This window comes from Heterodontus francisci, chromosome 3, assembly GCF_036365525.1.
Source record: "Heterodontus francisci isolate sHetFra1 chromosome 3, sHetFra1.hap1, whole genome shotgun sequence".
Taxonomy (NCBI): domain Eukaryota; kingdom Metazoa; phylum Chordata; class Chondrichthyes; order Heterodontiformes; family Heterodontidae; genus Heterodontus; species Heterodontus francisci.
Window position 1 is genome coordinate 24,029,089 of NC_090373.1, and position 13,165 is coordinate 24,042,253.

Below are 13,165 nucleotides of genomic sequence, written 5' to 3' on the forward strand. Positions count from 1 at the left end.
TGCTGTTGATGGCCCACAGAGCCTCATGGATGCCCAGTTTTGCATTGCTAGATCTGTTTGAAATCTATCCCATTTAGCGTGGTGATAGTGCCACACAACACGATGGACGGTATCCTCAATATGAAGGCGGGACGTCGTCTCCACAAGGACCGTGCGGTGGTCACTCCTACCAATACTGTCATGGACAGATGCATCAGCGGCAGGCAGATTGGTGAGGACGGGGTCAAGTATGTTTTTCCCTCTTGGTTCCCTCACTACCTGCCACACACCTAGTCTAGCAGTTATGTCCTTTAGAACTCGGACAGCTCAGTCACTAGTGGTGCTACCGAGCCACTCTTGGTGATGGACATTGAAGTCCCCCACCCAGAGTACATTCTGTGCCCTTGCCACCCTCAGTGCTTCCTCCAAGTGGTGTTCAACATGGAGGAGTACTGACTCATCAGTTGAAGGAGGGTGGTAGGTGGTAATCAGCAGGAGGTTTCCTTGTCCATGTTTGACCTGATGCCATGAGACTTCATGGGGTCAGGAGCCGATGTTGAGGCCTCCTAGGGCAACTCCCTCCCGACTGTATACCACTGTGCCGCCACTTCTGCTGGGTTGTCCTGCTGGTGGCATAGGACATACCTGGGGATGGTGATGTCTGGGACATTGTCTGTAGGGTATGATTCCGTGAGTATCACTATGTCAGGCTGTTGCTTGAAGGTGTTCTGAAGAAGGGACACTGACCTGAAAAGTTAAATCTGCTTCTCTCTTCACAGATGGTGCCAGACCTGCTGAGTATTTCCAGCATTTCTTGTTTTTATTGTTGCTTGACTAGTCTGTGGGACAGCTCTCCCAACTTTGGCACAAGCCCCCAGATGTTAATAAGGAGGACTTTGCAGGGTCGACAGGGCTGGGTTTGCCGTTGTCGTTTCCGGTGCCTAGGGTGGTCCGTCCAGTTCCTTTTTATTGACTTCGTAGCGGTTCAATACAACTGAGTGGCTTGCTAGGCGATTTCAGAGGGCGTGTAAGTGTCAACCACATTGCTGTGGATCTGGAGTCACACGTAGGCCAGAGCAGGTAAGGACAGCATATTTCCTTCCCTAAAGGGCATTAGTGAACCTGATGGGTTTTTACAGCAATCGATAATGGTTTCATGGCCATCATTAGACTCGCTTTTAATCCCAGATTTATTAATTGAATTCAAATTCCACCTTCTGCTCTGGTGGGTTCGAACTCGTGTCCCCAGAGCAATACCCTGGGTTTCTAGTCCAGTGACAATACCACTACGCCACTGCCTCCCAATACTACTATGTCACTGTTATGAAGTGGTCAGTTCTTAGTGTAGTAGTGGCTGTTGATATGCACATTGGTGCAGACAGAAGTGTTTGAGGATCATAGGACTCGTAACCTAGAGGAGGGAAAGTATATGATAAAAATGTTATTGTAAAAAGAACGGCAACAAAATATTTATGCACACTGGAAGTGTTTATTGGGCAATATGAAAGGAGAATGTGATGGTGATACTGCCAAAAGGACATGGTCAAGTACAAGGTTGAGGTGGGAAAGAGATCAGTTTGGGAAGAATGGCGCTGGAGAGTGGTAAGCAGGACAGCAATGGCACCAAAGGCAAATGTGTATGCACAAATCTTCATTGTTTGTGGCGAGCCATTATTCAGTAATCTTTGTTTTCAGGCGATGAAAGGAGAGGTGCGAGAAAAGAAGCGATGGTAAGAAAGTTTAAATCATGATTGTTTGTCAGAGTGGAGTGAATGGAAGTGTGGAACTAGCATAGACAGACGGAGCACACAAGCTGGGTTGAACAGGGGAAGGAGTTTTAGGATGGTAAGAACAGGCTCTGGGGGAGGAGAATGACAGGGTGCCAACATTAGAGGTTGAGTGGGGAAGCTGCCGGTCTGAAACTGTGATGTCCTGGAGCTGCATTGAAACAAACTAGACAAGGCTAGGGTAAAGATGAGTGAGTACGACTTAGATTGGAGGGAGAGGTGTCTTTATAAAATTAGAGAATTATATAAAATAACTTCAATTGTTAAATATAGTCATACAGCGCAGAAACAGGTCCTACGGCCCATCGTGTCTGTGCTGCACATCAAGCACCTATCTATTCTAATCCCATTTTCCAGCACTTGGCCCGTAGCCTTGTATGCTTTGGCTTTTCATGTGCTCATCTAAGTACTACTTAAATGTTGTCAGGGTTCCTGCCTCTACCATCCCTTCAGGTAGTGTGTTCCAGATTCCAACCATCCTCTGGGTGAAAAATGTTTTCCTCAAATCCCCTCTAAACCTCCTTCCCCTTACCTTAAGTCTATGCCCCCTGGTTATTGATCCCTCTGCTAAGGGAAAAAGTTTTTTCCTATCTATCCTATCAATGCCCCTCATAATTTTGTATACCTCAATCAGGTCCCCCCTCAACCTGCTCTGCTCCAAGGAAAACAACCCTAGCCTATCCAGTCTCTCTCCATAGCTGAAATGCTCCAGCCCAGGCAACATTCTGGTGAATCTCCTCCGCACCCCCTCCAGTGCAATTACATCCTTCCTATAGTGTGGTGACCAGAGCTGTACACAGTACTCCAGCTGTGGCCTAACTAGCGTTTTATACAGCTCCATCATAACCTCCCTGCTCTTATATTCTATGCCTCGGCTAATAAAGGCAAGTATCCAGTCCGTATGCCTTCCTAAACACTTTATCTACCTGTGCTGCTGCCTTCAGTGATCTATGGACAAGTATACTAAGATCCCTCTGTACTTCCTAGGATCCTACCATCCATTGTTTATTCCCTTGCCTTGTTAGGCCTCCCAAAATGTATCACCTCACACTTCTCAGGATTAAATTCCATTTGCCACTGCTCTGCCCATCTTACCAGCCCATCTATATTGTCCTGTAATCTAAGGCTTTCCTCCTCACTATTTACAACACCACAAATTTTTGTGTCATCTGCGAACTTACTAATCATACCTCCTATATTCACGTCTACATCATTAATGCACACTAGAAATAACAAGGGTCCCAGCACCAATCCCTGCGGTACACCACTGGTCGCAGGCTTCCACTTGCAGAAACAACCCTCGACCATCACCCTCTGCCTCCTGCCGCTAAGCCAATTTTGGATCCAATTTGCCAAATTGCCCTCCTGTTGATGTTCTGATGTGTTGGTACTCCTCCAATGCCATCCCCATCCTGTGCCAGTCTATCCTTCCCATGTGATCCCTCTTATGCCATCTCCATCCCAAATTTTCCATCCCTCCCATGACATCCCCATCCTGCTCTTGCCATCCCTATCCCTCCCAAAGCAATCCTTCTAGCCAGGATAACTTTGTTGCTGGGCTCTCCTTACCTTCTATAATAAAAGCAAAATACTGCGGATGCTGGAAATCTGAGATAAAAACAGAAAGTGCTGGAAAAACTCAGCAGGTCTGGGCAGCATCTGTGGAGAGAGAAGCAGAGTTAGCGTTTCAGGTCAGTGACCCTTCATCAGTTCTGCTGCTGCTGTTTTCCACCACCCCCTTCACCCCTTTCCGCACCCCACATGCCTATGTGCATACCATGCATCATCGCTAAATAAACCCACCAACAAAGGCGCCCCTTAAACTGACCAATCAAAATAGTCCGGGCAGACAAAAATTGAATATTATAGATACTCATTCTGAAAGTAGCATATAAGACTGTTTTAATAATGCTTTTAAGAAAGCTGGTATTTGCTTCCAGATATCAGTGAGATGGGTGTCACCACAGAGTCTATCTATCAGTGGGGTAATATTTGGCAATGATGCTCATAAATCATTCTCCACTTCCAGACAGGTCCTGAGCTTGGTCTTCCTGGCCTTAGGCAAAATGGTGCCCTGAGTAAACTTGTATTTTGGCACCCTTTTCTTGACTCTTCATATGTGTTACGACCAGGTGAGAAAGAGGTCTAGGGTTCCCTTTTAGTTTTCACCTGGTCTTAATGTAACAGGGTTTTATTTTTTTTTAAAAATGTGTTTTGAGCTCCCCATTGGTGAATCCTTGTTCACCGCTTTCCAAATATAAGGCAAAGAAATGCTTTCTTGGGTTTAAAGAAGAAAGGTGAAATTTTATTTAAACTTAAGCTCTAATTTGGTTGATGCCTACCGATACATGACGTACCCACGCTAGCATGCATACACGATACATGCATATAGGGACAGAACAGAGCAAAAGAAAAAAATAAGTAGAAAAGTTTGAGTCAATATCTGAAGAGTTTCTTACGGTTCTTTGAGCTCACTGTAGAGTCCTTTTGTAGGTTGATCTTGCTTTTTGTTGGGGTGCAATATTCTTCTTAAACCTTGTTCACTGTAGGAGACTTTTCTCTCTTGGGGTTCATGTGTCTTCAATGGGTTCCGAAGTTAGAGAGAAAGAGATGGGAGCAGACAGGAGAAGAGGAGGTCTGCTGCAGTCCAGGAGCCAAGAACTTTCTGTCTTCAAACACAGTGCTTCTCCAATTTAAAGCTCAGTTCAAAACTCTACAACACCCATTTAGTCATGTGACTAAACTGCTCTGACCACGTCCGTTCTGTGTTTTGGGAGCAGGGACTGGTTCCTTTGTTCCAACACTCTCTGCTAGTATGCAAAAATGTCTTTCCAGCTGAGGGCCCGGCAATTCCTTGTAATAGGCCCTCTTTTCTTCCCAGCAACAATTTGAAGTTTAATGTCCATGTGGCAAAATTAATGTGCCTCATTCTTGGCAGGTGGGGTCCTTTATGACAATGTAGTATTTAAAAGTACCCTCTCTTAAACAAAGCTGGACTCAACTGGCACCTACTGCCAGCCTTGATAACTGCAGTCTACCTGCTGATCTTTGTGCCATTCTCAGTGCTCCTCCAAGCAGACTCCCCTGTTAGGTGAGAGAGCCAACCCACACTGTGCTGCATATGTGGTGGCTGCACTCTGCTGCTGCCTCCTAGCTTGTACCAAGCCCGCCACCAGCTGCCACTCATTAGCTTACTCTTGACTACTGCGCCCTGGGCGGTTGCCCACCTGTAAGGCTGACCCTGCCCAATATGCACGTTTACATTTTTTTTGCAGACCCCAGTTTGAGAATCACATGCGTAAATAATGTGGCACATTACACTGTAAGTGTGATGCACTGACATACTGTTTTTATGCACCAGCTTAGCTTTCTGATAGCATACACGCTACCAGTCAGAAGGTCAAGAGTTGAAACCATATTCTTGACAATTCAGATTGGCTGCCATGTTTTCCTACATAACAGCTCAAAAAAGTTTGTTAAAGTGCCTTGTGATGTCCTGGGGACGTGAAGGGCACTACATAATTGTGAGTTCTTCATTATATTGATAGCAGATCTCCTGTGGAATTGCTAACATTAAGATGTGGTATGCTGTTTTATAGGATGATGTATTCTGCTAAGGTGGATCTGTGCTCGTTTAGGCAACCAAGTCTAATAGTAAACATGAGCTCAGGTCACCTGTTTATTTGATCAGGAAACTTTGCAATTTGCAAAATCAGTCTTGGCTTGAGCTGCGGCGGATCTGGTGTTGTAACAGGTCTATTCCCTGCATTCTTTAAGACCATTTTGGATCAGTAACAAAGTATGATGCCTGCTGTGCTTATCTACTGTTTTTGATATATAACTAGTATCGCTCAAGGTGAGTCAGGTATATACTGTCTTGTAACCACAAGAATGTTACATCATGTAATGCATAATTCATTATCATTAGGGTACCTGCTTTAAAACAATGACAACTTGGCATTTGTTCTGCTTTTAACGTATACTGAGGCATAAACAGACAAAACTGGACAGCGAGATAAAGATGGGGTTATTAAGAGGTTTCACTTAAAGACTGGTCACGGGTGAGCTTTAAGGGGGGCCCTTAGATGGAGAGGACATGGAGAGGTAAAAGGATTTAGAGAGGGAATTCTAGATGGCAATTTTCATTCACTTGAGTTTAGTTGAGGGGTAATTTAATTCAGGTTTAAATTGATAAAAGGATTCGATAGAGTAGATATAGAGAAATTATTTCCCCTGGTAAGGGAGACCAGCAGAAAAGCACACTATCTCTTAACGTTAGAGTTCGGCCATTTTCGGTGTGAAATCAGGAAGCACTTCACACACAGGTTAGTGGAAATCTAAAATTGTCTCCCCCAAGAAGTTGTCACCTGAAATGTTCAAGACTGAATTCGACGTATTTATTAGGTTAGGGTGTCATGGGATATGGATCAAAGGCATCCAGCGTGGACTCGGTGGGCCAAATGGCCGCCTCCTGTGCTGTAATGACTCTGACTCTAAATGGAGTTGAACAGATCAGCTATGATCTAATTGAACCTACAAACATACGAATTAGGAGCAGAAGTAGGCCATTCGGCCCCTCGAACCTGCTCCGCCATTCAGTAAGGTCATGGCTGATCTGTTTGTTTCTTGAATTCCACACTCCCATCTACCCCGATAACCTTAGATTCTTGTTAGGCAAGGGAATCAATCAACCTCCGCCTTAAAAATATTCAATGACCCTGCCTCCACCACCTTCTGAGGCTGAGTGTTCCAAAGTTGCACAACCCTCTTGAGAAAAAATTTCTCATCTCTGTCCTAAAAGGGCGACCCCTAAGAGGAAGCATCCTTTCCACATCCACCTTGTCTAGACCTTTCAGGATCTTATATACTTCAATCAAGTCCCCCCTCATTCTTCTAAACTCCAGTGAAAATAAGCCCAGTCTGTCCAACCTTTCCTCATAAGACAACCTGCTCATTCCAGGTATCAATCTAGTAAACCTCCTCTAAACCACCTCCAACGCATTTACATCCTTAAGTAAGGAGACCAAAACTGCACACAGTATTAGAGATGTGGCCTCACCAATGTCCTGTATAACTGATGCATCACATAGAGTCATCCTTACTTTTATTTTCAATTCCTCTCGTAATAAAGGATAGCATTCCCTTAGCCTCCTTTATAACTTTCTGTACCTGTATACTAACCTTTTGTGACTCATGCAATGGAACACCTAGATCCCTCTGCACCTCAGAATTCTGCAGTCATTCTGTTTGAGTAATACTCTGCTTTTTTATTCTTCCTGCCAAAGTGAAAAAATTCACATTTTCTCACATTATACTCCATCTGCTCGATTTTTGCCCACTCGCTCAACCTATCTATATCGGTCTGCAACCTCCTTATGCCCTATTCACAACATACTTTCCTACCTATCTTTGTGTCATCTACAAATTTGGCTACCAAGCCATCGCTCCCCTCATCTAAGTCACTGATATAAATTGTAAAAAGTTAAGGCCCCAGCACAGACCCCTGCAGGACTCCACTCATCACATTCTGCCAGTCAGAAATTGACCCATTTATGCATACCCTCTGTATTCTGCCAGCCAGCCAATCTTCTGTCCATGCTAATATGTTGCCCCCCTACACCATGAGCTTCTACTTTGCACGATAACCTTTTATGTGGCACCTTGTCAAATACCTTCTGTAAATCCAAGTACAGTACAGCAACAGGCCTCCCTTTATCCAAGGCACATGTTACTGCAATAAATTGGTTAAACATGATTTCCCTTTCATAAAACCATGCTGACTATTCCCGATTACCTTGAGTTTTTCTAAGTGCCCAGCTATAGCCTCCTTCATGATTGATTTTAACATCTTCCCCACGACAGACCTCAAGCTAACTGGCCAATAGTTACCTGCTTTCTGTCTCCTCACCCGCCCCCCACCAACTTCTTGAATAGAGGGGTTATATTTGCTACTTTCCAGTCTGATGGAACCTTTCCAGAATCCATCGAATTTTGAAAAATTAACACCAACGCATCTACTACCTCAGTAGCCACCTCTTTTAAGGCCCTAAGATGAAGCTCATTAGGACCCGGGGACTTGTCAGTCTGCAGCTCCATCAGTTTGCTCAGTACCATTTCCCTGGTGATTGTAATTTCACCAAGTTCCTCTCTTCCTTCTACCTCCTGATTTACAGCTATTACTGGAATGTTTTTTGTGTCCTCTGTAGTGAAGACAAGCGAAATATTTGTTCATTTCATCTACCATTTCCTTATTATCTACTATTAACTCCTCATTCTCACTCTCCAGAGGACCAACACTTACCTATTTGTTTCCTTTTTCAATACCTGCAGACACTCTTGCTATCTGTTTTTACATTTCCAGCTAACTTCCTCTCATACTCTAATTTCTTGCTCCTGATTAACCTTTTAGTCATTCTCTGCTGCTCTTTATATTCCGACTAATCATCTGACCTGCCACTCATCTTTGCACAATTATATACTTTTTCCTTAGGTTTGATGTTTTCCCTAACTTTAGTTAACCACGGATGTTGGGTCCTCCCCTTAGAATTTTTCTTTATAGTAGGAATATACGTATTCTGAAATATCCCCTTAAATGTCTGCCACTGCTTCTCTGTTGATCTATCTCCTAGCCTAGTAACCCAGTTCACTTCAGCTAGCTCAGTTTTCATGCCCACATAGTTGCCCTAAGTTTAAGATACTAGTCTTTGACCCACTCTTTCTCTCTTTCAAACTGGATGTAAAATTCAGTCATAATGTGGTCGCTGCTACCCAGAGGTGCCTTTACTCTGAGGTCACTAATTCCACAAAACCAAGTCTAATATAACCTGCTCTCTGGTTGGTTCCAGAGTATGCTGCTCTAAGAAACTAGCTCAAAAGCATTCTATGAACTCGTCATCCAGGCTACCATTGCTAATCTGATTTTTCCAGTTTATATGTAGATTAAAATCACTCATGATTATTGCTGTCCCTTTATCACAAGCACCCAATATTTCTTCTTGTATACTTCGTCCTACATTGTGATTACTGTTAGGGGGCCTGTCGACCATTCCCACTAGTGATTTCTTTCCCCTAGCATTCCTCATCACCACCCAAACAGATTCTACATCCTGATCTCCTGAACCAAGGTCATCTCTAACTATTGCATCAGTGCCATCCTTGATTAACAATGCTACCTCTCCACCTTTACCTAGCTTCCTATTCTTCTTGAATGTCATATACCCCTCAATATTCAGGACCCAAACGTTGTCATCCTGCAGCCATGTCTCCGTAATGGCTATCAGATCATATTTATTCACTTCAATGTGCGCTATCAGTTTGTCTACTTCATTGTGAATGCTACGTACATTCATATACAGAGCCTTTAGTCTTGTCTTTTTGTTATCTTTATAACATCTAGCCTTGACTGTTGGTGTGGTCTTAGGTTTTTTCTCTCTGTCCCTTCCTGCCATTCTCTGACCCTCACTTCCCATATTACTATTCTGCTCTCCTGCCTTGACTCGGTCCCTTGATTTGCTACATCTACCCATGCTTGATCCCTCTACCCCTTGTTTAGTTTCAAGCCCTCTCTACTTCCCTAGTTATACAGTTTGCTAGAACACTGGTCCCAGCACGGTTTAGGTACAGACCATCCCAATGGTACAGCCCCCACTTGCCCCAGTACTGGTGTCAGTGCCTGATTAACTGAAAGCCACTTCTCCCACACCAGTCTTTGAGCCACGTATTCATTTCATTAATTTTCTGTACCCTCTGCCAGTTGGCACACGGCTCAGGTAATCCAGAGAATATTACCCTTGAGGTATCTGCTATTCAATTTTTTGCCTAGCTCCTCATACTGACTAAGCAGAACCTCTTTCCTAGTCATACCTATGTTGTTGGTACCTACATGGACCAAGACAATTAGATCCTCCCCCTCCCACTCCAAGTTCCTGTCCAGCCCTGAGCAGATGTCCCAAACCCTTGCCCCGGGTAGGCAACGCAACCTTCTGGACTCATGCTCTTGGCTGCACAGAACAGTGTCAGTCCCCCTCACTATACTATCCCCTACTACCACTACATTCCTCTTTGCTCCCCCCACTTGAATGGTTTCCAGTACCACAGTGCCATGGCCAGTCTGCTCATACACCCTCGCTTTCGTCCACACAGGTTGAGAGCACATCAAACCTGTTTGACAATTGCAAAGTCTGAGGCTCCTCCACTACTGTCTGTTCGGACCCTTTACCTGCCTCACTCACGGTCACATACTCTTGTCCCTCACTGCTGACCACAACAGGTGACCCTGTTCTAAGAGGTGTGACCGCCTTCTGGAACAAAGTGTCCAGGTATTTCTCTCCCTCCCTTATGTTGTGCAGGATTTGCAGTTCAGCTTCCAGATCAATAATTCTGATCCAGAATTTTTCAAGCTGCTTACACTTTCTGCAGACATTGAATGGTGGAAGAGGCTCAAGGGTCTGAATGGCCTACTGTTGTTACTATGCTCCTCTTGTGCTCATGGATAACTGATGTTGGTTTTCGTGGCCACATGCATCATTATTGTGCTTGCCAATTTGTGTGGCTTCAGAGCCGAGTTCAGGCCTTAAGGCAAAACCTAATGGGTAGATTTCTAACGAGTTGAAACAGTTTGTGGTTAACTTAAAACAATTATTGTATTTAATATACAATAAGTATGTTACATGTCTGGCAAAATCTGCCTATCACTTTTTCTCCCCCTCGTGTGCATTCTGAACCTTCAGGCTCCACAATACTCAATTCACTGCCAAACCTATCAATTCTTCCTGTCCTCAACCCCATCACTAGTTTCTCTTTCTCGTGTGCTTGTTGTGTCAGCAACCATGTAGCCTGTCCCCACCCATGTGAGATCCCTACTCCCAACCTATAACCTCTTGATTACCATCATACTGCGTACCTCGATCCTTCTTTTAGATGTGGCGTAGAAATTTATATAAAGTCTAAGGTACAGAAACAGGCCATTGTCCCATCTGGTCTGTGCCAACCTTTATGATCCACACTTGTCTCCTCATCTGACACTGTCTGCATCTCCTTCTATTACATTCTCCCTCATGTGCTTATCTAGCCTCCCTTTAAATTCACTTCAACTATTCCTTATGGTAGAGTGTTCCACATTATAACCCCTCTCTGGATAAAGCAGTTTCTCCTGAATTCCATATTGTGTTTGTTAGGGGCTAACTTATATTTATAGCAACTAACTGAGTACAACAGGAAAAGAACATTTGTGATAATTCCATAGCTACTGTAGGAAACATGGGAGTGGCGATAGAGGGAAGATACTAACAGAGTGCAATGATTTCTATGCAAATAGAGATGGAGACAGTACAATGAACGAACTTGTGACCATCATAGAGAAAAAGAATGAAACAGAGAGAGGGGACAGAATTAGAGTGGTAAACTAACAGTTACTGAAAGAAAGATTTGCATGAATATGTTTCACTTAAGTGAATTGGTTTGGAGGACAAATAGTTTTTGTTTGTTAGGCCCACAAATAGAGGTGAATAATGAGTTAATCTCTCTTTTTGGTGGTATTAATTGAGGGAGGGATGTTAGCCAGGGCACTGAGAGCAACTCCCTTTTCTTTAAATGGTGCCACGGGGTCATTATTGTCCACCTAGCTTAGAACCTCGATTAGAACCTTGGTGTAAAATCTCCTCAGGAACGATAATGTAGCCTTACTAGAGTAACACTCTAGATTATGCAATCAAAAATAGTGAAAGTTTTCTACCTGTGAGTAACACAATAGGAAATTCACTAGTTGTATTTAAAATCTCATGAAGCTGTGTTAGGGTAAACTATTCTCGATGTACCCTCTATTCCTGTAAAAATTGGTTTTGTTTCCTGAAGTTTTATACACTCTCCATGTTTGTTCTTCTAGAATGCAATGAAAATGAGTCTTCTTGAGATCAGTGAGAATGTAAAGTTGGGCAGAGAATATGCCTTATTGGGGAATTATGACTCTGCATTAGTGTACTACCAAGGAGTAATTGAACAGATTCAAAAGTACTTATCCTCTGTCAGAGATCCTTCATACAAGCAGAAATGGAATCAGGTAAGAAACTTGCTCCACTTTCATATTTCTGTTGCTTGTTATACTCCTGGATTGATGGCATCCTATCGACTGTGCTGCATGTAAACATTTCAGATAATGTGCACATATTTGATATGTCTCAGTTGGAAGCCAGTGATATTTAACAGTGTATAGCCAATTGTATGACAGGTGCCATTCCATCTTCAGGGAAAGAGATTTTGCATTAAAATTTAAGCAGATCTTTAATTTATTGATCTTCTCAAATGAGCATGTGCATTGGTTGTCACCTGTAATTTTAAATATTACAACTGATCTACCATGTTGCTCATAGACAAAATTGCTTCCATCTTCCTGTTACTGTGTGATTACTTATCTTGCATTCACTACAGGCAGGATGAATGAATTATTTGCATTACAATTATGTGCGATTATCTCATTCTTCTATTCTAAAATGTCACAGTTATCACATGTAGATGCATGACATATATGTACAGTATGTTATGTTGTACATATTGTAATTTCGCTGAAACCATATGCCTCCATTATAGGAAGGGTACTGAAGGCAAAATCGTCACAGTCATTTACGAGGTAGTTTACTGCTGTGAAAAGTTTCCATGGAAAAATTAAGTAAACAGGCCATGAGGTATTTCTGATATGTACTTATCTTTGTAGCTCTTTATCTCTGTCACAAATGTCACAGGACAGTGACTCCACATAATGGCACCTTCGTCTCAGCAGTCTGTACATGTAACTTTCCAGGCATCACGTTGGTCAGGGAGCAGCTTATCTATTGCCTTTCACTCCCAGATTCTGGGGGACCTCTCTGGCCATCTTTTGCTGATTCTGAGCTGGCTGGAGGAGGTGGGGCTACTGACAGAAAATCCCAGTTCTGTGAATCAGCAAAAGCTGTCAACGATCTAAAAAATATAGGATGTTTTTATTGTCTAAATGAGCAGGTAATAATCAAAGCCTTTGATTTTACCTGCTTTCAAAACTTAATTTGTTTGGGGAACTGCCCTATTCTTCCATGCACTCTTTCTCTTCCCCCACCCCTGCTCTATCTTCCCTGCACTTTCTCCATCCTCTCGTGCCTCTCCCTCCTCCCACTCCACTCTGTTTCCCCACCGCCACCCATCCATGTTATCCATCTAAACCACAAAACAAACAATTGATAACACATTAAGCTATACCTGAAGAAAGTATAATTCTGCAGATTTTCAAATCATTTGGAAAACCAACAGTCCCTTACAAAATAATAGACACTTTCAGTTCCACTGATAAGTTCTGTAATATTCTGCAGACTGCACTTGCTTAGTCTGCACCATTCTGGGAACTGCAATCATAAGTTTTCATTGGTAACTTC

General features: G+C 43.2%; 1 protein-coding gene across 6 annotated transcripts in view; it reads left to right on the top strand.

Annotated features, from left to right (window-relative positions):
- The window catches only part of LOC137355017 (katanin p60 ATPase-containing subunit A1-like), a 42,658-nt gene that overhangs the window by 2,183 nt on the left and 27,310 nt on the right, over positions 1-13,165 (top strand). For 3 of the 6 annotated variants that reach the window (XM_068020186.1, XM_068020185.1, XM_068020187.1), the window contains one exon: positions 11,650-11,823. In XM_068020186.1, coding sequence (XP_067876287.1) covers positions 11,656-11,823 — 168 coding nt within the window. In that variant the 5' untranslated portion in view covers positions 11,650-11,655. Of the gene's footprint in view, positions 1-11,649; positions 11,824-12,350; positions 12,446-13,165 lie in introns of those variants that run through there. The other 3 variants (XM_068020188.1, XM_068020190.1, XM_068020189.1) reach the window with 2 other exon arrangements.